The sequence below is a fragment of the Mus musculus genome, chromosome 2 (genome assembly GCF_000001635.26).
Source record: "Mus musculus strain C57BL/6J chromosome 2, GRCm38.p6 C57BL/6J".
Classification (NCBI taxonomy): domain Eukaryota; kingdom Metazoa; phylum Chordata; class Mammalia; order Rodentia; family Muridae; genus Mus; species Mus musculus.
The window spans coordinates 43,838,934-43,864,655 of NC_000068.7; the positions used below are offsets into that span (position 1 = coordinate 43,838,934).

Sequence of the window (25,722 nt, forward strand, 5' to 3'; positions counted from 1 at the left end):
CATATGTGTAGGGCTAGGGGAGCATGGTCCACCTACCATGGAGTACACGCCTAAGGAAATGGCTTCTTCTTCCCCAAACAACAATCAACTGTTAATTACTTTCCTGCTTGGTTTGGAGCTCCTGCGCCCATTCTCTCTTCCACGAAATGCTGTTAACTGGTTTGATCTTGTGAAGGCCTTACATAGGCAACCACAGCTCTGATAAGTTCATAGGTGCAATGATTCTATAATGTTCAGAAGATATTGTTTTGCCCAAGTCCTCTGACAGTCTCTCTGCCCTCTCTTTACCACATTCCCAGAGTGTTGTTGGAAAAGATATGAGAAAGATGTCCCATTTATGACTAAGCAATCTACAGAATTGTTTTTCCTGCAGTTTGTTCAGTTGTAAACCTTTGTATTAACTGTTCTTTTCTGCACAAAGGCACTTCTCTGCTGAGAAATTAGAGCTTCACTAATGTACATAGAAGGCAAAAAGTAGTAATGATGGGTTTACCTCAGGTCATATGAGTTCCTGTGGTGCTTCGTATGAGATTGGCTGCATAGTGTGAGATATTTAAACACTTGGCCCTAGTGGATGGTGCTGTTTGGGGAGAAAAATCCAACCTTGGAGACAGGTGTTGAGAGTTTATGACCTCACCCATTTTGTGTTTGTTCTCTGTGCTTTATGTTTGAGATTGAAGACCTCTTGCTTTCCACTGTAGCCACTCGCTGCCATACCTCCACGCCATTATTGTCCCTACTTCTGGAACCATAAGCCAAACTCTTCTCACCATAAATTGCCTTGGTCATAGCATTTTTATCACAGGAACAAATAAGGTTCTTGACCAAGTTTACAGGAAGAGACATGATCTTACTCATGGAGTGAGCCCTAAATCCAATCAGAAAAAAAACAAGCAAAAACAAAAAAGCCATATGGAAAAAAAGGTGGAAACATTGTAAAAGCCAGAAATAATGGATACCTTTAAGGAAGCAGCATTTTCCAGATTAACCAGGGCTGATGTGGGCAAAAACTCAAAGAAACTGTGACAGCACACACGAGACGTGTATAAGTTCAAACTATCAAATTTCAACCCAGAGGCAGAGAAGTGGGCACAGCATTAACCAGGAACTATTTATACTTGATAACTGTCCAGAAAGGGAAGGCCAGTTTCTGTCCATGAAGTGACAGTGTGACATCAGCCACACTCCAAGAAAGGCTTCATCCTCAAGAATAGCTGTCCAGCACAAAATAAACTCCAGCTCTTCATGGTTTTGCTTACTTTTGTTGTTGTTGTTGTGTGTGTGTGTGTGTGTGTGTGTTGTGTGCGTGTGTGTTATGTTTGGGTGTCTGAGTATATGTAGATTTGTGTATGTGCTTGTGAATGTGAGTATATGTCTCTTAGCTCGCTTGTAATTATGATTAAAAAAACACAAAAATCAACAGTAACAATAAACAAACAAACAAAAACCTGAGAAAACACTGCCAGGGAAGACTTCATTTATGTCACACTTACAAAGGGCCAAATATCAGATTGCTGGTCCTCAAAGGCAGCAAGAATATGTAGTAGAGATGTTCTTCACTTCGTAGAGGTCAGAAAGCAGGATCAAAGCAGTAGCAAGAGGGAGGCAAGTCAAGTACAGTCTCCAAAAACTTCTCCATCCCCAGCTCAGCACAATGCTTCCCATCCTCCACTCCCTCCCATCCTGTCATAGGTATTTTCTTACTACTTGCCACTGCCCTACTTCCTTAAGCCAAGCACTGCCTTCCAGTCCCAGAACATCCCAGTAGTGTATTAAAATCTGAATTAGTGTTCTAATGCCATAAGAAATGACTACACAGTCACACCCAGAGGTGTGCTTGAGCGGTTTCACGGTCATTCCTAAATCCAATTCAAGTTAGCCATCAAGATTAGCATCACGAGGTACATTGAGAACAATGTCAAGAGAAAGAAAGCACTCAGATAAAAATGACAAAAAGTGTCTCTTGCTGCGTATAGGAGAAAAGTGGAAAGGAATTGCAGAAGGAAAGAGGAAGGTTCGAGGGAATAAAATGATGTGAGAAACCGTGTCTTAGTTTGATGCTTCTTAATAGAAATCAACAAACAGGATCATCAGCAAAGCACTGTGAGCTAGGAAAATCTTAGCACGTACTTTCCTATTAAATAGGAATGCCAAGTCTTTGAAAATTGTAGTGGTCTGGGGTTGTGGTTATGGAAAGATCCCTTAGAAAGTGTGTCAGCCATACTCATGATTCACATAGTGAGTCCTCTTTCAGAAGGACCTTCTGAGGTTTGTCTCAGATTTATTTGATAAAAAAGAAATCCTAATTGCCAATAGCATCGGTGTTTATAGAGACCCATCAGTGCTTTCTTGAAGAATACAAAGGGGGAGGGGAATATTCTAACTCTCACTACTTAAGTCACTGACTTTTTTTAATCAGACAACTTACAAAGCTAAATATGACCTCAGTGGTTGTAGATAAAAACAGATGAAGAACCAAGGAGAGAGAGAGAGAGAGTAAAAATTTCAACACATCAGCAGAGTAAACATTATAAAACAAAAGAGTTATGCAGCTGAAAGCCAAATTGTCAATGAAGTTGGGTAGACGCTTCAGTCAAATTTATTTCATTTTATTTTAGCAAAACTGTCCAGTGGACCCTTAAAGATTGTGAGCATTTGTATCTGCTAACATGAGACATTCACATTAAAAAGAAAGAAAGAAAAAAAAAAAAACAGCTGCCATATCTGCATGAGGAATTATAGGCTCATGTTTGTTACACTTGTGACCGTTAATCAAAAGTTTTCTTCTCTTCTGCCTGTCTGCGGGTTCAACCTGGGTTTATAAACAGGTACCGTCTTGAAATTCCAGTGCCATTCATTCTCCTCAGCTGTGTCTCTGCGCACAGGATGCTACGGAAGCATTTCCTCAGTGCTGGCAGACTGGCTGGCATCCAGCCTGGACAAATTGCTGATCTTTCCTGCTACACAATGTTAAATAGGGATTCTAGCTGACATTGAAAAAATAGCTCCAACAGCCACATTTAGCATCTAAAGACTGGCTGATATTCCTTTAAGTATACATGGTTAGATTGCTTCTATTCCTTTAATGAATTTCAGTTTGGCCTACAATCTGGCATGGGAGGAATCTAAACTTAAATTTAAAGCCTATATATAACTATGTAAATCACTAAAGACTAGACAACCTGATGTCTGAACTATAAAATGAAATTTCAGATCATTGTTCTTTCAGACCATGGGGCTAAGAAAACAATTAATAAGGTGCCACATATAAACCCAGATGTATAATACATAGCAATCTTTTGTTTACACTAAACCTCCTTCTACCCAGCCTAAGCCTCTCAGAAGGTCTGTTTCCTGGTATGTAGAACGCTGAGAAGTTCAGGTGCATGATGGTAATCCCTTAAATAGTCACATAATTAAGTTTACCTTTTGGAAGCCTTTCTTGTCATTGTGTCACCTGAACATGGCAGACTATTTAGTGCAAGAAATCAATTGGAATGTATTTGTCCAGTGTGAAGACTGAGCAGTCTCAGAGGTGTAGAAGAGTTGAATCAGTTTACTAAAAAGAAGGGATGTCTTAATGTGTGCCCCTAGGGGTTAAACTCAAGTAAGATCAGACCTGTCTTGTTAGTCTTTCAACTCTCGTGCATGCATAGTGGCTGATATTTGAGAGAATGGAGTGATTAATTGAAAATTTGCTGAGGGAATGTAAGTGTGCATCAATTATGGAAGAGAAACATGGTAGAGAGAGAAACAGCTGATGCCGGAGGAAGCAGGCACATATATGAGAGGAGAGAGAGAGAGAGAGAGCGAGAGACAGAGAGAGAGAGAGAGAGAGATACAGAGAGACAGAGCAACAGAGACAGAGAGAGACAGAGCGAGAGACAGAGAGAGAGAGAGAGACAGAGACAGAGAGAGAAAGAGAGACAGAGAGTTAAGACATGGCTATAAAGCTCAAGCGGACACATGTCACACATTTAGATTGTAAGCTTGTATGCACACCATACACTTAGGTAAGTACCACTACTGTTTAGGGTGGTAGTTAGTGAATCAAAAGCAGAGAATACTGCAAAGTTACAGTTTTAAGGGCTTCTTTCTATGAGCTAGAAGGCATGTTGGGATTTATAGAGTAACAAAATTCTCTGGTACCCAAGAGAGGGACAATATACATAGAATAAGGAAGTGGGCACAGTACATGGATAGATACAATTAAATGTAACACTGTGTAATAACACTATAAACCCCATTGTTCTAAAGATCAACCTTGAAATTGAGACTTGTGACAAACATACTGAAGGAAGAGACGTCTTCTAAACCTATGTGGAAAAAAAATATTGCCACCATTGTCATTATCCTAATAATTTCCTACAGTTTATTCATTACAAATGTATTTAACAAATATAATTTGAAAGATAAGTACTTTCCAGTGCATTAGGAATAGAACAACACAGGAGCCAGGGAAAAATCACATCTGCATCTCTGTCATCTATAGCAGAGAAAATCTTACCAGGGGCAATTCTTTACTTGGTACCATGTTAGTCTGTGGGACAACTCACTACCCTAAGTGTCTTTTCCTCTTATCAGAGAATAGTTTTGACTCATAATTCTCTTTAAAAATGTTTAAATAGAATTCACGTATCCCTTCATGTATTTGTCCATACAATCCAATTAGTGTGACTGGATTCCCACAGCATATGAAAGGGACAATTCCTTGCCTTCAGTGGGCTCAGAATACAGGCGTAGTAAACAATCCAGCCATCACAGTGTTATCTGAGGGTATTAGCAGAGTGATAAGGAAACAATGGAGTGGAAACTGGGAGTGGTGTGCCTCAAAGACAATCCAACAAATGATGGAAAGACCATCGGACAAAAGCCATACAGTTTGAATTTAAAACAGGTTAAAATTGCGTTTTGTATGCATAGGAATTTTTGAAATGAAGATATAATGGGTGGAATATTATGCCCAGGAGTATGGATTACACCAGTGGCACTGATGAAATATGACCCTCAACTGTTAGACACGGAACATGAGGAAAGCATGCTACTTCTTTAAAGGTAGCTCAGGCCAAGAACTGGAATAGGGTGACCCAGAAGTCAGGAGGGCACAAATAGACAAACTGAAACCACTATATTGACTTTGCTGGGAATCAACATACGATCATCTGCATTTGTGTGAATTTTGGTTGGAATTTACTAAACACCTCTGTTGTGTTATAGTAAATTGTTCCTTGGCCTTTCTGGAGTTTGCAACTCTATGAGGATGAAAGGCAACAGTACAAACAGGCAAAGGAAAGCAGTTATATAGCTCAGATGACAACAAGAGTGTCACTACTTTGTCTCTGGCTAACTGGCCAAAATGCACAAAATGTTATCATTGTGATATTTTCCCATGATTCATCAGGCTCAGCTTCTTGGTCCATTTCCTTTTTCCTGGTCTTGGCAGGTGGATGGGCAGGGTACAAAGGAAGAGCTTTCCTGGTAAGATTTAGGAAGGGTTTGCACTTCCCTTTGTTTTCTCATTGATGTCAATGTTTTAAGCAAGTGGCTTCCTAACACGTAAGGGGGAGCAAGTGGTGCTGTATCACTATCAAAGGATCCATCCACATACATCTTCCTAATCTATCGTTTGATATGTAAAGCTTGTAAAGACTTTGATCTTGTATGCACTTCCCATAAGTCTTGTATGCATTATTAATAAAGCTCTGTGACTGGAAGCTTCCATCATTGCAATGGCTCTTGCTTAGAAAGCTTGGGTTCATTCATACTGAAATGCATAAGAGTTTGTCACCATTTTAACATACACATTCTTCTTGCAGATGGTTGAAAAAGAAGGGTATCTTCAAAAAGCCAAAATTGCAGATGGAGGAAAGAAACTAAGGTAATGAAAGTTCTTCAACTCTCTGTTACATAACTACACGGTCTCCCACTTCCTCGGCTTGTGTCAGTGCTTTTGTCTGAGAAGCAAGGCCATCCAGACCTAACTAGAACAATCCCTTCTGTTCCGATTGTTGACACCCTTATTGGTAAAATAATTATACTTTTCAAAGAAAGACATTGCATTCTATAGCGTTGCCCAGAATGTAAAAGTGGCTGATGTCTCGTCTTCTTAGGACTAGAAATCTTTAAAACATAAAAAGGGAAACATGATTTCTGGATCAACAGATTGGGTTGTTGAATGAATTCATTTGCAGCATATAAAGATCTCTATGCAATAGCCTGGGAAGTTTATTTGAAGGATGGAAAATTTGAACCATATTTGTAGTTCAAAATAAAATCATTTAGAAAAAAAGAAGAAAATCATGAACAGAGTATGGTGCGGGAAATTTTTAAATGATAAGAAAAAAAAAAAAAGCTCCCTGGGGTGAGGGGCAGGAACAACAGAGATGTTCAAGAATATACAACAAGTTGGTCATTGGGTCAAGAAAGATAGTAGCTATGTTTTTATATGGGGGATTTAAAATAGTCATGTCTGTTTTAGAATTTTTGCTAACACATCAAATATATTCTATATTTAGATTTATAGTATGAATATGCAAGTAATTAAGGTGCATGGATGTACTCAAAGTAAAAAACATTTCCTTGTGAGTGTATTACTATTATAACTAAGTAGAATAAATATTCTAATTAGCTACACAATCAAACAATACTTAATTGAATTATACAATATGTTACTAGAAAGATGTTCTGGCTTACATTAGAGAATAAAATATGCTTTGGCTTGATGGCTATCATGGACAGTGTCTATATTTATTTCAAAGAAGGCAAATGGAAGTGTCGCTCATAATTCCAGTGCTTACAAAAGCTATTCTAATATTAAATAGGAAATAGAGCTGGCATCTTCCCAAAGACTGTTTCTTGTCAGTAGCCTGGAAGTCATCCTACCTCAAAAGTGCCAGAGGGTGAGTAAGATCAAACGCATAGCACCTTGGTCTTCTCTGTCTCCAGAGAATCCCCAGGCAAGCTTTAACAGAGCAACAGGTGAGAATAATTGACTGAGCAGCTCAGCCTCCATGCCCTTCTCTTCCATAGACTACATCCCCTGGTCATGACCTCAGGTGTGTGGAGGGTGCAGCAGTACCACAGTCAAGATGAGTAAACTAGGATCCTTTCTTACCTGACCAACCACATGAGCTCTCACCTCTAACCCCACTCAAGATATTCCAGATGAATATGTTCTTCATTGGGTTTGAGGTGGTCAGATAAGATAGCATTGGCCAGTGTTACCCTTCAGCTTCACAGACAATAGGAAGGTCATCAAAACGAGGTGACAGCCTCTTACGGTGGCTCTCTGACCCCCTCCATCTGTATTCCATTAACCAACCTAGAAGGAAGGATCTGAAGCATGCTGAGACAGAGTAGCCCCTTTCATGCCTATTGTCAGAAACACAACGCATGAACTACTGTGCAGTTTTTGTTTGCGTAAAAACATACTGAACTTGTGAACACCATCTTGATTGAAGCTGAAATTCGTAGAAGCTTCTGCATTGGTCTCTATTCTACGTTATTGGTTTCTCATTCAGTTTTCATGCCATGCTTTCCTCAGAATTTTTCATTTAAAGTTCTGGAAATTTTAGCTCTTGTTTTAGAATTCTCAGGTGCCGCGAATTGACTTGATGATATCCTTCAGTTGCAGTCCTGCAATTTTATCATCTTGGGCAAGACTCTTGGGTGGTTCTACTTCATATTCTCTTCTATTCAAATATCAATCTCCTGTATATATGCGCTCTAACTGGTCCCCAAATCCCCTATGCAGACAGCTATCATCTACTCCTTTTTATGAATGGTATTCAGAACAACTCAGCAAAATAATTGTTTGTAATAATGTGTGTATTAATGTGTCCTATAATGCATAAACAGCTTTGTATTCAAAACCTCATGTTTCTTGCAATGTCCAATCAATATTAGTACACAGATATGTGTTGTGGTGCCACTGTTAAAGACCATTTCCTTCCAAGTGTTGCCTACTTGATACCATGTATCTGTACCAAATTTTATTTTCACAAATCTCCCAGACACAAATTCTTCTAAGTTATCTCTAACTCTTCAAAAACCTAAAACATTGCAGGAAATCACATATAATTTTTTTGTTTTTTTGTTTTGTTTTGTTTTGTTTTGAGGGATTTTTTTTTGTTTGCTTTTGTTTTGTTTTGTTTTTCCCAGGTAGAAGTTCTCCCTGGGAAATGTACACACCAGTTAAGATTGCTCGAGCATTTATTCTGTTCCAGTGCCTTGCTCTCTTGAAAGACAGCAGCATCTCGCAGAAGTTTATTCTGCACTGCTGAAGGGATTCCTTTCCTCTATAATCCCATCCAGCAGTCTACTTTTAATATTGTCAAATATCTGGCAACAGCATATTCCCTCAATGCTGCTTTCATTCCCATTTAATTGATTGGGATTGCAGTTGGGTGTAACTCTAATTATTGATCTAGAGTCACTCAAATTCTGCATCTCAAGAATTACCTATTTATGAGCTTTTATTGAGCGTATTGTCTTCTTATTGTTTGAGAGAGCGCATAATATGTTACAATATATAGATAATTGTTAGTTTTAGACATTATAAATATCTTCTCTAAACTTCTGGAGTTTGTTTTTACATTTAATATAGATACATTCAAGTTAAACATGTTAAATGTAATAGTCACCATTTTTCACATGCTTGCTATCCTTCCCTGTTCATGTGGAACAATGTGGCAAATAATTTTGACTCTCATTTTTATTTAATTTGAACTCAAGTCAAATTTTGTGCTAAAAGTATTATAACTATAGTACTCATCATAATTGTTATTTAAAAATATCTTCTAAAGTTCAATTCTAAGCCTAGATGACCTTCTTATATTGCATGGCTGCTAAAGAATGATATGGGCTGGGGAAGCAATACCACAGGGAACATTGTTTCCAATCCCCACGTCACACAGAAAAGGGGTTGCAGATATAGATGTATGTGAGGAACTTCCTGTCTGGCAGCCTAGCTACAACAAAATAGGGATCTATAGAAGATAGCTAGCATCCTCTTCCGGCCTCCAAGTAAGTGCACACACATGCCTCCTCACACACATGCACACACACAAATGTGTGCACATGTTACACTACACACATGAGTGCAAGCACACATATGTCCTATACCCACTCATTAAAGAAAAGAACCTTGCTACTCTTACTATACATTGCTATTGCTTGCCCAAAGTCTATATTTTTATCATCAGCGACAAAAAGGTCAGTTTGGTCATAGACTTGAAAAATTATGGCAGTGTTATCCCACATATAACTTAATAATTATTAAATGATGTCACCTAGTTGCCATAATTTGTATTGCTTGTGTGAGATTTTTCTATGGACTGTTTCCCATTTATCAAGGATCTTATATCATTTTAATAAAATTTAATGAGCTAATAAGCAGTATTAATAAATATTATTCTGTCAAGCACATGGTTGATTGTGATAGTAGTGATACTTGACTCAAATTAGGTTATAGGCTTCATGGTGATTTCCTGTTTTTCAAATGTAAAAGCCATTGTCTTCTTAACTGCTCTTTCCTCCAGAGTCTTACAGATGTAGTTACACAGCACCCAACCCTGGCCTGCTTAAAACGTAGATGTTTGCTTCTTCTTTGTATTATTATTATTGTTACTACTACTACTACTACTACTACTACTACTACTACTACAAATTTATTCGTTTACATTTCAAATGATACCCCCTTCCTCATTATTCCTCCACAAACTCCTCATCCCATCCCCTCTCTTCTTCTTCCCCTTTGCCTCTATGAGGGTGCTCCATTATTCACTCCTACCTCACTGCTCTAGCACCTCCCTACACTGGGGCATCAAGCCTCCACAGGACCAAGGGCCTCTCCTCCCACTGATGTCAGATAAGGCCATCCTCTGCTACATATGTATCTGAGTCATGGATCTTTCCATGTATAATTATTGGCTGGAGATTTAGTCCCTGGGAGCTCTGGGTGACCCGGTTTGTTGACATGGTTCTTCCTATGGGGTTGTAGTCCCCTTCCGCTCCTTCAGTCCTTTCCTTAGCTCTTGCATTGGGTTCCCAGGGCTCAGTCCACTGGTTGGATGTGAGCTTCTGCATCTGTATAGGTCAGGTACTGGTAGAACCTCTCAGGGACCAGCCATACCAGGCTCCTGTCAGCAAGCACTTCTTGGCATCAGCAATAGTGTCTGGGTTTGATGTCTATAGGTGGGACAAATCTCTAGGTAGGCCAGTCTCTGGATGGTCTCTCCTTCCCATTCGGTTCTATTTTTTTTTTTTTTGTCTCTGTCTTTTCTTTGGACAGGAACATTTCTGACTTAAAAATTTTGAGATGGGTGGGTGGCCCCATTCCTCAACTGGTAGCTGTGCCTATCTACTGGAGGTGATCTCTACAGGTTCTAGCTCCCCTTTGTCAGATATTTCAGCTAAAGTCATCCTTGTTGGGTCCTGGGAGCCTCTTGCTTCCCTGGCATCTGGGACTTTCTAGTGGGAGGACAAAAAGCAAAAGCGGTTCTTCTATTTCTTGCCACCCTTGACCCCAAGAGCTTCCCCTGCCATTTAACAAATATCACTTGGAACTTCAGAAAAGTTTTCTCTGTATAAAGCCATGCTGTGCCATCTACATCTGACATTGCTCCTTATTTTGATCTTGTCTTTCCTACCTTATTTATTTGTCTCAGTTTCTGTCATGTGCTGTTTTTTTTTTTTTTTTCCTGTAAGGAAAAATAAAAAGTATTACTCATGTGAATAGGATAAGGTGGCAGGAGGGAGAAGCTGCTGGCTTAATCTTACATTCATAAAGGGCCCCAAACTTAGCCTTATTTTGAAATGAGGTTATACACATTTCCCTTGTGATATACTGACAGGCTTGAAAGCAGAATTCATTCAGCATTCAACTTTAATTTTTAATTATGAACCTTGAAATTATGCCTCAGCTTTTCTGATGAAGCTCAGGAACCTTTTTATTTGGGGAATTTCATACTCAAAGCTGTACGGATCCTTGGCCTATCTGAAGCCCCGTGATGATTTAGTAATAGGGTATTTTGGGGGGGGGGTTGTTTCGTTCTATTGTTATGTTTTGTTTTTCTCTTTCATGGAGCTTAATTTTACAAAAGGCACCTGATCATGCACTTACATGAATTGAACATCTCACACGTTTCAGGATGCACACCCTTCCTTTGTTGGTCCCTCTGTGACTGTGTACATCTCCTCACATTTAGATCTCACTTTGCTCTCCCATTTCGAAGGGTACAGAAATACTTGTGTGAATATGGATGGAAAGTGAGTCTGAAAACAGTTTCAGTGTTCACATATACTAGTGCCTGCATTCCTCGTAAGCTCAGGGTCCTTAGACTGTGATTGCATGTGTGTGCCTGTGTGTACCTGTGTGCTGATATTGCCATCAGTATCTTTCTTTTTTTCTTCTTTCTTCCTTCCTTTCTTTCTTTCTTTCTTTCTTTCTTTCTTTCTTTCCTTCCTTCTTTCTCTCTCTTTCTTTCCTTCTTTCTCTTTTTCCTTCTTTCTTTCTTTCATCATTTCTTTTTCTTTTTTCATCCTTTCTTTCTTTCTGAATATATACTAAAGTGTTCTTCAATGTGAACTTAATAACTTCCGAAGCTACATGTTTTCTTACAGCTTGATTTTTATCCTCTTGTGCAAAGAATGGAAGGAAAGAATGAAGGAAGGAAGGAAGGTAGGGTGGGTTAAAAGTGTTCTTAATGCCTTTGAGACTTTCTGCTCAGTGTCAATAAATCAACACAAACTTAACCTGTCTCTTTCTATCTTTCTATCTTTCTATCTTTCTATCTTTCTATCTTTCTATCTTTCTATCTTTCTATCTTTCTATCTTTCTATCTTTCTATCTTTCTATCTATCTTTCTATCTTTCTATCTTTCTATCTTTCTATCTTTCTATCTATCTCTCTCTGTCTCTGTCTCTCTCTGTCTCTCTGTCTCTGTCTCTGTCTCTCTCTCTGTCTCTCTCTCTCTCTCTCCCCTTCCTCCAATTCTCCTTTCCTCTTCTTGCAAGACTAAAAGAAATGTGTATTTTACATCTACTCTCTCATTGGTTCACCTTTTTAGCACATTATAGAAGGTTAAAATATGAGAGAAGAGGCAAAAGTTCTCAAAGCTGTTGGTCTAAGAGTCTAGAGGGCTTTATGGTAAATCATTCAGAGGCACTTGGATAAATTACCAGCCCAGAATCGAATCAACTCCAAAGTAAGGAAACCAGGTAACTGAGGCAGGTGGCCCAAAGAGAGTCAGAAACTGATGAGGTCATCTCAAAATAAGTTCTTCTGGGTTTGTTGGCTTTTTGAGTATCTGTAAAGAACATGAGGCAGAGGACAGGACACAAAGCTGTGATGTGAAGAGAAATGAGCGTGTTGGAGGCCCTAGATCCTTAGACACTGATGACTATTTCAAGGGTCATTTCCATCCTCCAGCCAAGTAGGTACATGCTGCTGTTATTCTGTGCTGCCATCCGGTGTCCATTTGGTAGAATATCAAGCTGTTGTCTGTGTCAGGCAGGGGCTTTTATGGTTTTGCTTGGTTTCACATTCTTCCATTTATTCCACCTTACAACTCACAACTTGCTTTTAGTAACTTATGTGAAGTATTCCATTTGCCAAAAATACCTTCACAGTTGCCTGTATCCAAACCATTGTTCTGATACGAATTGAGGTCTGGCTTTGGAATTATAGTTCAAAACTTTCATCCTATTAGATGCCCTGTGCTTTGTCAAAATGTAAAACAGGTTCTCTTTTCTTGTCCATGGATCTACTTTCAGCACTGAATGACTAGCTGTGATTCTTCACTGACTTCCTGGAAGTGGGGACCTGCTCATTCCAGGGGCTACCGACTGACTGCTGAGTTCCTAAGCTACATGTTTTCTTACAGCTTAAATTTTTGTCCTCTTGTGAAAAAAAAAGGAAGACAAGAAGGAAGGAAGGAAGGAAGGAAGGAAGGAAGGAAGGAAGGAAGGAAGGAAGAAAGGAAGGAAGGAAAGAAGGAAGGAAGGGAAGAAGGGAAGAAGGGAAGAAGGGAAGAAGGAAGGAAGGAAGAAGGGAAGGAAGGAAGGAAGGAAGGAAGGAAGGAAGGAAAGAAGGAAGGAAGGGAAGAATGGAAGAAGGAAGGAAGGGAAGAATGGAAGAAGGAAGGAAGGAAGAATGGTAGGAAGTTCAAGAAAGAACCCTCCTTCATGGGAGGGTTAACATTGTTCTATGTGCCCAATGTTATTATGAAGACAGAAGCTTTAGCTGTTCCCCACTGGTGTAGGAACACACAGAGACTGCAGAAAGTGGTACAGAAGGCTGGACTCACCAAAAAAGGCAGCTCTGCTTCTAGGAGAAAGAGGTCTAATGCTTTTCCAAGACTGTGTTCTCTCCTTCTAACTCCTGCCATGAAGCTCAGCAGAGAGCATGCATAAGAGAAAGGTGCATGGTCCTGCTCCAGAACAGCTGATCCTTCAGACCGGAGGTGGGCTTCAGAGGTAAACCCCTAAATCTCTCCCACATGACTGTGTGCCCTTATTAGGTAGGACACAGTCTCAGTAAGCTTCATTTTTCTCCTCAGTTATACTGACACCTCATTCACCTTGAAGAGCTACTAAGAGGAATGAATTCTTTCTAATCTTTAGGGTCTGTCTTCTAGTCAGTGATATAAATCCTTCAAGTCTGTCTTACTTTACCTTTATCCTTCACTTACTATCATTACTTTTCTTGTCTGCTCTTAGAATTGTGTGGCATAAAGTGTGTGGTAACCTTATTGGCTAAATTGTTAGAATACAGGATGTATGGGAAATATATTCTGTGTACCAAGTGGGAGCCAAAGGAACACTATAGCTTCTAGTATTGACAGGTTTCAGGAGGAGAGAAGAATCTCAACTATCTAGTTGGGGGCTGGTAAGATGATTAATCCCAGTCAAAAGAATAAGGAAATACAGTAAGAAAGTCCAAATGGGATGGCTTATTCTCACAAACTACAAATGGTTTTAATAAACTGAAGTCAGCTAAAATTGTGTTGCTAACATTGATGATATCCTCGGTCAGTCAAGTTAGCAATGTTTAAATCTTTTTTTAAAAAAATACAGCATAAGGACATAGATTACATATATGACAAGGTCTGTTTTCAGGGAAATTGGACATGACCGTAAGTTCTCATGTGGTCTTAAGTAGGTCTTAATAGGTTAATAAACTCTGAGACTAGTTTTCTGTATGAGTACATGGGAGCTTTAGTAGCTCTCATATTTTTGTTCTAAGAGTATAACCTTTAGCTTGGCTATTAAGACTTTTACTAATTGCTCAAAGTATTTATGTCACTGATATTTTTTAAAGATATCATGGGAGAAATTGGAATAAAGAGGGGTCTTGGCGCACACCTTTAATCCCAGTACTTGGGAGGCAGAGGCAGGTGAATTTCTAAGTTCGAGGCCAGCCTGGTCTACAGAGTGAGTTCCAGGACAGCCAGGGCTACACAGAGAAACCCTGTCTTGAAAAACCAAAAAAAAAAAAAAAAAAAGAGGGGTCTTAAAGGTATCTACTGCCGTATTATTTCTTCTGACATGAAATGATTTTCAAGCTGAAAGGTTCAGCTTTCCTCTTCACTCTGATACAATAAAGATAACTGAGATTGACAAAGCCAAGCTATCATAGTACCAGACATAGGTATTGCAGATGGTCACATGAATAAGTGTCCCAGATCTTTGTACTTAGGCACTGGTGCTTGTCCTCCTAGTTTACCTAGCAGGGATACATTGAAAGTCCTACAACAGAAGGATGACGTAACCGAAATTTATGGACTTCCTGCCTAAACCCACTTCAGTTAGAAGGTGAAAGAATAGAAGTGTTTTTTCAGCAAGTTCTATAAATGATCAACATCTGAAACAGATTCAAACCAGAACCATTTCTCTAGGAACTTCTATAGATAGGAAGCAAATACGGTGTACGAGCAGCCTGCCAGAAGATAGAAGTTGTAGTGAGAGGCATAACAGGTGGATTAAATATGGGTCCGTCATGCATGAGAATGCCTCAGACTCTGATCACACATGGTCAAAAGGACTGTGACAGAGATGACTAGTCTTGACCTGTGGACCCAGTACACTAAGTCTTCTCACTCTTTCTTTCGGAGTTATCTGATACTGTATAAAAAGAAGGTTACTAATGATTCAGTTCTCCCTAAAACGGTGAGTATCTACAAAAAGAAATGTGTGCTAATCCAGACCCAAAAAAAATACTAAGCATTCTCTGGCATTTAATAATTTGTTTGAGACACTGACTGAAGACCGAAGACACACATCTGAAAAAAATGGGTCTGACAGCTTGGTGTCACATACAATGAAATTCTGAATGTGTTTCTTGTATGTTTGTTTAGTCTGTTCTTTTTTTTTTATGCAATAGGGTATGATTAAGAAGGCCTCAAGAGGGGCTGGTGAGATGGCTCAGTGGTTAAGAGCACTGGCTGTTCTTCCAGAGGTCCTGGGTCAATTCTCAGCAACCACATGATGGTTCACAACCATCTGTAATGAGATTTGATGCCTCTTCTGGTGTGTCTGAAGAGAATGACAGTGTACTCAGATACATAAAGTAAATCAATCTAAGAGAGAGAGAGAGAGAGAGAGAGAGAGAGAGAGAGAGAGAGAGAGAGAGAGAGAAAGGAAAGAAAGAAGGAGGGAAGGAAAGGAAAGGAAAGGAAAGGAAAGGAAAGGAAAGGAAAGGAAAGGAAAGGAAAGGAAAGGAAAGGAAAGGAAAGGAAAGGAAAGGAAGGAAGAAGTTAAGAAACAAATTAAGAAAGAAAGAGAAAGAGAATGCTTCAAGACTCTGGAGAGATGGCTCAGGGCTTAGGACACTGGCTGCTTTTCCAGAGGACCATGTTTGGTTAGCAACACCAATGTGGCTGCTCACACTGAACTTTGCTCCAGTTCTGACATCCTCTTCTGGCTCTGCTGGCACAAGGTATACGCATACACATCCCGGCATAACATGAATACACATAAACTAAAAAGGAATAAAGCTTTCTAAAAAGAGTAGCTTCAGGAAAGTATGAACAACCCCATTCTTTTTTTTTTTTTCTTGACAATTGGTTTATTTTTTTTTTCCATTTTTTATTAGGTATTTAGCTCATTTACATTTCCAATGCTATACCAAAAGTCCCCCATACCCACCCACTCCCCCTTTTTGGCCCTGGCGTTCCCCTGTACTGGGGCATATAAAGTTTGCGTGTCCAATGGGCCTCTCTTTGCAGTGATGGCCGACTAGGCCATCTTTTGATACATATGCAGCTAGAGACAAGAGCTCCGGGGTACTGCTTAGTTCATATTGGAACAACCCCATTCTTTTTGGCATCATTAGCCACATCAAAGTAAAACTGTCTTTGTAATGAAAGCTCTAGATTCTAAAGGACAAGCACAAAGAAATTACACAAAATCTTGTATATATGGATACATGACAATGTGTCACATTGACATATGTTGTATGGCTTTCTATTCATCTGAATGTAGGCTTTTTTGAAACCTTTCCTCATCACTTTTTGTAAAATCAATACAACTATTTTTAAATACAAGTTAAAGTTGAGAAAATTATACCAATAGAATCTATTGAGTAGAAAATTGTGCATGTCAATCTTGTTGATAGTTTTCCACATATGAAAGAAAACCTTTCCCCACACTGATACACACACTAACTAAGAAGCAATAGTATGTTAAGTTAAGGACTAAGAAATACAAAGGGAAGGAAAAAGCTCTCACCACCTTGTTTAACTATAGCTACATAGAGACTCTTTCCCCAGCCAAAGTGCTCATTGGTTAAATAAATGTCCCTTTAGCTCCTAGACTCTCCAGGTCTCTGTGCTCTAGGCTCTGAAAATATCCCAATAATGTTGAAATGATCTCTTTGCCTGGGGGGGGGTTGCATTTTAATGAAGGCAATGAAAATGGAAACATTTGAAGCTTTTTTCTTTAATTCATCATCCAACATGTCATGGATGTACTTTGAGGGAAGTGATATTTGGACTTCTGATGGATGGAATTAATAATCAGGAGGGGATAAGCTAGGCTAAAATGGTCCTAAGTAAATTGCATAGCATGGAGTAAAGTATATGTTATGGGCAACATTAAAATATTCCCACATCAGTATTCTTAAACAGAGGGGTCATTCTTCCAATGGACAATTGCATTTTGAGTAACATTTTTTTTTGTACTTTAACATCATAATTACCAAGTAATGTGTCATTCACATTAATGGTCAGAGCCTTGGAAACCTGAAAACCACTTAAGATAAATTTAAATTTGTAGATATAAGCATAGCTAGGCAAAAGTAATATATAAATGTTTGAAATTTCATGAAAATATATTGTTAAATGGTACTCCAGAAGAGATAATATGAGAGAATGTTATCTAAAGTTGGTTCTTTTCTTTCTGGCACTTGGGAAAGAGGGAAAGCATCCCGCTCTTCCCCCTTGTAAGTCTCTGATTGCTGGTAAGTATCAAGCGCATTTTGATTTAAAGAATGATGGGTGATCTGGTCAGTCTCTCAGATCCTGAGATGTGCTACATCGATGAAAAGGAGAGATGGTGTGGCCTCCCACACTTCTACCTTACAGCTTCTGTCCTGGGAAAAGGCACACGTGTGGGTATACAAAACATGGACACTGATTACTTAAAGAGTATCAAGGCAAATTTACATGCTGAGAAAATTTTATTTATGTGTCACGGATTTTTAAATTCTACAGTGATTTTATTATTATCTGAATTTGTTTTTAACCACTTACCAGAGTTAAATAGATTTCTAGACAATTTCATTAAAAAATAGTCTGCGCTCACTACGAAGTCTCTGATGTGGCTGCTGGGTGTTCTTCCAAATCATGACGCACTCATCTCTTTCTCCCCTAAGGAAAAACTGGTCTACTTCCTGGATTGTTCTTTCTGGTCGAAAAATTGAATTTTACAAAGACTCCAAGCAGCAAGCTCTTCCTAACATGGTAGGTTGCTCTCTGATTTGCTACTGTCCTTTTCAGAAATAGCCTTGAAACAAATGTGTGGTTTCATCAGACTGAAGAAGACCAAAGCCCCCTGAGCTACCAACCTCTGAAAGCAGATGGAGGAAATGACTCAGTAACCTTTTAATCAGATGAAGGGAAAATAGAACATAGTGTCTATTTTATTAAGCACTGCCTTTAGAGAAGATCCCTGAATGAGATGGATAGTGAGCAACACTCTGGTAATGTGAAGGTAACACTCTAAATTAAGGTGCCATTTATAAGTGCTTTATTCTTATTTATGAAATAATCACTAAATGCTGCTATTTTCCCAAATAATGCATTATAAAGCATGTTATAAAATGCATTAGTAATAAATGTTTAACGGATGACACTATGGGAGGCTGCTTTAAAGAATATTGTAAGACGTAAATCGTATTAAACCATGTATGTGCATCTTTAATACATGGATTTAAGTTGTTATCTTGTGTTCTATAAAGTGCCTCACACATTAATAAATAATAATAAACTGCTCATAAGTGGCACCTTAATATAGGGTGTTACCAATGAGAAAACACTCCCAGCTAATGAAGTGATTTTTTTATCTTATTCTAACTACGGCATCCACTATATCCAGCTAACCTTTCTGAATACTTCTTATGACTACGCCTAATCAGCTTAATGCAATTTCTGTATCTTGTGGTTATTGCAAAGTGAGATTTGCAGAATTACTTTATTATAACTGTAGGAAGGCGTCACAGGCCATAGAGCTATAGCAGGAGCAATTTGGAGTTACTTGCTGGTGAAACCTGGACAGCAAAATCCAGCTGCCCACATATGACATCTACACATCTACCATGAGGTGCAAGAAAGGGAGGGTAGACTGTCTATCAGCCATGATCAGGGAAGACTCCAGGCCCTAAGGAGCTAACCTGCCTTAGCCCATTAGTCTGATAGATTACCATCTATCAGAAAAGTGGTGGCCTGGCGGGAGGGAACCACAATAATAAACAAATAACAAGTTCTTTGCTCTACAGTCACTTGCCATGCTTGCTGTATAATCCTCTCTTAATATAAAATAGGACCTATAGCTAAGAGATGTGTTTTAAAGAAGCAAAATTTAGCAAAAACAACGAATTGCATTTGGCTTGTTCCTCGTAATTGAAATCGCCTTTGTCTGCTACTGATTTTGGAGTCTCAGTAAGGTCCAATCTACAAACTAATTACGAATAAATTAAAAATATCTTAGTCCTTTGGATTTTAAATTGCTTCAAAAATTTGTTTTAGGACTTTGTTTTGCTTTTAATTTTTGGCTCCAAGAAGGTTGAGATAATATTTGAGGAAACATAAAACACCACGTAAGGCTGGGCACACAACAGCCCCTTGCAGAGCCTTTGTCTTCTCTTTGAATGGGTTCTACAGGGAAGATAGGAAGTGGGAAGGTGCCAGCCAGGCTGGGTTTGGCTGCTTAGAAGATGATCTTTGTCCCGCTGAGGAAGAAGAATCCTGCAGGAGCTGTGTCACATGGGAATGTGGGAATAATGGGAGGGATTAATACCATACTAAAGCATTTACTTTATTATTTTTAATCTCCTCATACCAGGAGATACAATTCTCTCAGCTGTTTAATTATACAAAGGTGAAAGAAAACTCATTTTTCCACCCCCGACAAACCATGCAGGTTAGCTCACTAATTGTATGCCTCCAAGTCAACCTTCAGAATTGTCACAAACTGACAATGGCTTTGATTTGTTGAAGAAATCATTGACTTTTTCTTGGCAGTCTTTATTTATTACTTCTGGCCGCACTTACAGTGTGCCCAGTTTCTTCCAAGCATGCATTGTCTTCAAAGCAAACTCTGGGTAGGGGCTAACTGTTCTGTGGTAATGGGGAAGAGAATTACAGATCTGTTTGTACCGCATGAATTGTCTTGCTAGTCAACTTCTTGGATTCATTTCTAACCAAGTATTAAAGGCCTAGTGGGATAGCTGCATTTATCAACTAAAGCCTCAGAGAAATGATACAGTGGTTGCCAGGCCTTGATTAAAGATGCTGTGGTTTATTCTGGAAAGGATTTATGTTCAAGTTTCTGAATTTCCCTTACACTCCCTAGCTGTGTTCTCCCTGTTTCTGAGGAAAAGCCTGTCCTCTCCTCCACCAGGCCTAGAGAAGCTGCTATAAGTGGTCTAAAGAACATGTTGGGCTGTAGTCTTTCAGATCCATCTTTGAATGTGAATGATAAGACAAAGTTAGAGGTAGCTCAGACCCAGAGGGCCAGTTCTGTGTGACATTTCTTTTTTTTCTTTTAATTTTTTAAAAAATTTTTTAATTAGGTATTTTCCTCATTTACATTTCTAATGCTATCCCAGAAGTCCCCCATACCCACCCCCACCTCCACTCCCCTACCCACTCACTCCCCCTTTTTGGCCCTGGCGTTCCCCTGTACTGGGGCATATAAAGTTTGCAAGTCCAATGGGCCTCTCTTTCCAGTGATGGCCAACTAGGCCATCTTTTGATACATATGCAGCTAGAGACAAGAGCTCCGGGGTACTGGTTAGTTCATATTGTTGTTCCACCTATAGGGTTGCAGTTCTCTTTAGTTCCTTGGGTGCTTTCTCTAGCTCCTCCAATGGGGGCCCTGTGATCCATTCAATAGCTGACTGTGAGCATCCACTTTTTTGTTTGCTAGGCCCTGGCATAGTCTCACAAGAGACAGCTATATCTGGGTCTTTTCAGCAAAATCTTGCTAGTGTATGCAATGGTGTCAGCGTTGTTTGGAAGCTGATTATGGGATGGATCCCTGGATATGGCAATCACTAGATGGTCCATCCTTTTGTCACAGCTCCAAATTTTGTCTCTGTAACTCCTTCCATAGGTGTTTTGTTCCCAATTCTAAAAAGGGGCAAAGTGCTGTGTGACATTTCTTAGCTTCCAAAATTTCTCAAGTTCTTTGCTTTGGGAATCCTCACAAGAATGACATCATAGTTTTGTCAGCAGAATGGTAAGGAATGTAAGCAGTTAAACGGAAAGAAAGAGTCACCACAGCTATAACTAATCAATAGTCACCTGTCCTCACATCTGCCAGTATTATATGTAAATATCTGGGGCTAAAAGCATGGCTTAGTGGTTAAGAATATTTTCTACTCTCTGATAGGAGCCAAGTTCAATTTCCAGCACTCACATGGCAACTCACTGCCATCTGTAATTCTAATTTCAGAGACTTTGATGTTCCTGGTCTTCCCTGACACCAGGCACACATGTGATGTACATACATGCAGGCAAAAGACTCATATGCATACAATAAAAAAATAAACAAATCTTTGAAAGATAATTATTAAAATACTAAAATATTTATTTGGTACAAAATATAAATGGCATCAGTATAGTTAAGACATTATTGTACCATATTAATTTTATATGAATTGCTTTACACATTCATGGAATAGAGAATATATTAGAGAGAGAGAGAGAGAGAGAGAGAGAGAGAGAGAGAGAGAGAGAGAGAGTCTCACTGCATAATCCTCACAGGTCTAAGCCATCTTGCTCTGTAGACCAGTTTGTCTTAAATTTATAGAAAGCAATCTGCCTCTGCCTCCTGAGTGCTGGTATTAAAGGCCTGTACCATCATGTCTGCCTAGAAAGAGGGTATAAACTTTAAAAAAATTACTGTTATACAAGGCTTTCGTAAAGAGAAAACCATGTAGCAAAATAATAGAGCATCTGTCCTCCTGGGACTTGTGTACCTTTCTGGATACCCTCGAGTATTTCCAGACCCCATCTTCCCCTGGGTATCCTCACTACTGCTGTTCGATGGGTCATCTCACGGAATGCTCTGACGGATCCACAGTCCACATTTGGCAAGCTTTTTTCTCATTGAAGTGTTTTCAGTTTCTATTTGTCTTTTCCACATAGGGCTGTTCTAACAGCTTTCCACTGATGGCATATTGTAAACAACAAACACTAAGCTCTCCTGATTTTAGAGTCTGGAAAGGTGAAAATACTGGACTGGTTGGCCCTGGTAGATCCAGTGTTCTGTGAGGATGCCCTTCCTGTTTGGGTCCCATCTCACTGTTGTAATCCCACAGGTAGCCAGCAGAGCTCTAAAGCTTCGTATTTCTGAGTAGATCCCAATCCAAACCCTGCTTCTACACCATTACAAGGGTTTAGGATTCTCTTATGCGCAAGTCAATTCTATAGCAATATTCTAGTCACATTTTTTATCCTAAAACATGCACAGGATCACCTGACTTTGGTCCTCAGTGACTTGATAAAGGAAGCAAAGAACTTCTATCTATTTCAGGGTTTTGAGAAAGAAGAACAAACAGTAACTGATCACCTAGTGTCAGCATTTCATAGCAGAAGGACCCTATGAATTGCCACCATCTGAACAGCTAGGAGGAAAGCAGTATAGAACAGAAAGCAGTCTCTACAGAGAAAGGAGCCCATCTGCTTTCTACCTGCTCCCGGGCTCCTGCATACTCACTTCACCTCAGAGGAGAGTGTGGCCAGTAGTGGATGCTGCCCTTACTATAGTCCTAAATAGAGTCTGTGGTCAGTGTCTGATGCTGGAGATAATGGCCAGTGGTGGATGCTGGATGTGGTGGTTGGTGGTAAATGCTGCACTTACTATAGTCCTGAGCACAGTCTAGAACTCTTCCTTGTTTTCAGATGTAGCTAGCCCTTTTTATAGTCTGCTGTATTCTCCAAATTCTCCTCCTCCTCCTCCTCCTCCTCCTCCTCCTCTTCTTCTTCCTCCTCCTCCTCCTCCTCATTCTCTCTCTCTCTCTCTCTCTCTCTCTCTCTCTCTCTCTCTCTCTCTCTCCCTCCCTCTCTCTCTCTCTCTGTAATTTTGACTTCTTGAGATGAGTTCAGAGTACTTTTTTGTGTGTCTTTCAGGTCTTTATTTCTGTCTCCCTGTCTGAAAAACATTTTCCCCTACTTTCAAATAATACAGTTCTTACTGCTGGAAGTTTTTCTGATTTATTCCATCAGCTGGCAGAGCTACTTGTTTCCTATGATCAAGGCAGCTCTTATAAGGACAACAATTAATTGGTGCTGGCTTACAGGTTCAGAAGTTCAGTACATTATCACCAATGCAGGAGGATGGCAGCATCTAGACAGGCATGGTGCAGGACAAGCTGAGAGTTCTACTTCATCTGAAGGCTGCTAGAAGACTGTCTTGCAGGAAGCTAGCATGAGGATATTAAAACCCACCTCCGTGGTAGCACACCTACTCCAACAAGGCCACAGCTCCTAATAGTGCCACTTCTTGGTCCAAGCATATTCAAACCTTCACAATTTCAATACATTTTTTGCTTATCCTTTCCTAAGTTCTGGGGAAGGACCTTGTTCTATTACACTGTGAGGTAGAACACAGCTCAAATGTGTAGTATAAATGACCCTAGAAGACCATGAAGTTACATTGTTTTTATACTTAGTTTCCCTGTATGTTTTAGAATCCCATCTTACACACCCAAATAAAAACTTTATCATGACCTTCCCTCTGTCATTTCAGACTTTCAGTTCTGAAGTAATTTTTAAAAGATATTTTTTAATCTAACACTTTTCATTGTTTTCAGTGGGAGAGTTGATCCAAATAACATTTCGACTCATTATAATCTACTTCACTTTAATGTGAGTATGCAGTCAGTTAATCAGGTTTGTGCTATTTATATCAGCCTTGGTGGGAAAAGGCTTCATCAGAATATGTATTGAAATCCCACAATGAACAGCTTGCTCGTTAAGGCTGCATATAAGGCACAGAGATATAATCAAGATAGAGACTTTGCCTTAGCAAATCTGTGCCAATAACGATGAGATGAGACAGGAAACGGAATAGATGTTTGTTTTTGTGTTCGTTTCTTTTTCTTCTATTTTTTTTCTTCAAGGTTTAAAGGAAGGAGTGCTAACGTGTGGAGGACTTGAACTGGGTCTTGAGAGATGGTTGTCACTTCTGCATACAGGGAGTTGCAGGCAGAAAATTTCAGGAAGTGAAAACCACGAACAATGACTGAGAATGGATGGAACACATGCATTACAGCATAAATGAACTTCTTTATCCCATTGAAATGCAGGATAGAGTAGGTCTTAAAGAGAGGCTGTGAGCTTGTCCATGTGCTATCAAGGCAAGGTGCTAACATGTGATGTCGGTGTATAATCCAGGCATCTGTATCACAGGGTAAACTAAATGGCTCTTCTTTGAACAAACATATACTGTCAACAAGTGTGACCTGTATGATAAGTCTGTAAGGAGCTGAACTTAAAGTGAGACGCAAACAAGAGGGAAATGATTCTCCTAGGGTCAGGGGTCACACTCCATGCAAGAGCAAAAGCTTTGCTTCCAGGTTGGAGCACGCACCGCTGTTGTTGCAGCTCCTGCTGTCAGCTGGGTTTTCCTCTTAGACCTTGACTAAAACGTATTGTATTTTTCTGGTGTAGTTATAGAATTTTGTTCCTGGATAATTTCAATGGATTCTTTTAGCTCCCAGGAACTTGCTGTGTTTTATGACTTTAAAGTTCCTGTTTGATATATGGGGAAACACCTGAATGTGTCAATGGGACATTAGAGACGCATGCTTGATTAATTAAGTCCCATGCATGGATAGCCTTGTAAAGATGATTCTTAAGAATTTATTTATTCTTTCACTGCTTCACTGTACTTTCATCATAATCCTACCAGCAGGTTTTCTTACCCTTTTCTTTCCCATGGAACCACTTACAGTATATAAGAGAACCAACAAGTCTCTCTCCCACGTTTATATCTTTTCTTGTATGTGAGCAACTCCACTCAATTAGGCTTGCCTACAAGAGTATGGTTGGGGGTTGTTTACTTGAACAAGGGCAATGTACCAGTGGCTACACCACTGAGGAATTTGACTCTGTTGCTTAGCAACCATTAAATGCCTGGTGCTCTTAGGGAGAGGTGGAGCTTTCTGAGCCCATCCTCATGTAAGGATTTCTGAACAGGACTCCTTCTGGTTGCTCCAGAAATAATGACAAGAACTGACAAAGGAAGAGCAACTTTTTTTAAATTTAGAGACCCCACACACTTATTTATTCTATGCATAATCAATAAGTCCTACCAGGAATCACATGATCATTTTAATCAAAGAGAAATCCAAATGAATAATATATGACTCTTGCTCCCACGGTGTTGTGATATGGTAGAAATGACAGACCCATAAATAAGCCTATTAGGATAAACTATGACTGTGCTATAAGTGTAAGAAAGGCAGCTCCAGACCAGGGCTTCCCAGGTATCCAGGATTATAAAATAAGCATACAAATCAAAAATTCACTGATAATAAATCAAAGAAATTTATTTTATCACAATTCTTTGGTGTGCATATAATTTTACTGTTTATTAAAACGGAAGCAAATTTGCATAACAAGATGTATGTGTTTATATTTTTTTTAACATAAAGAACTAAATCTTGTCTGAGCACTTGATACTGTAAGACCTAGAGCATTTTTGTCAGACTTGATTGATGTTTTGATTTTATAATCATCAATTCTGAGGATGCCAGTTTGTATAAATAGGTAGTTCAAAAGAGCAGGAGTCCTACTTACAGACATGTTGTTAACAGATAGGAATTTTGTCACACTCTTATGACCAAAATTCATTTGGTGTTTTTTTTTTTTAAAATAAAATTCAAATAAACAAATCAAAGTTGAATTTTATGAAAATCGAGCTCTGTACACACCGTGCAATCCAGGGGTGCATTAATTTCACACTGACCTGAGAAACGGCGGCAAAGTGTGAATA

The 25,722-nt window shown here is 39.3% G+C and overlaps 1 protein-coding gene across 9 annotated transcripts in view; it reads left to right on the forward strand.

The window, feature by feature from the left end:
• The window catches only part of Arhgap15 (Rho GTPase activating protein 15), a 647,156-nt gene that overhangs the window by 90,136 nt on the left and 531,298 nt on the right, over positions 1–25,722 (forward strand). For 8 of the 9 annotated variants that reach the window (XR_001783199.2, XM_006498397.4, XM_006498398.4 and 5 more), the window contains 2 exons: positions 5,817–5,878; positions 17,873–17,960. Coding sequence is in view for 8 of the 9 variants with exons in the window: in XM_006498397.4 (XP_006498460.1) it covers positions 5,817–5,878; positions 17,873–17,960 (150 nt within the window). In the remaining variant the exon portion in view is untranslated. Of the gene's footprint in view, positions 1–5,816; positions 5,879–6,821; positions 6,900–17,872; positions 17,961–25,722 lie in introns of all 9 variants that reach the window. The other variant, NM_001301832.1, reaches the window with a different exon arrangement.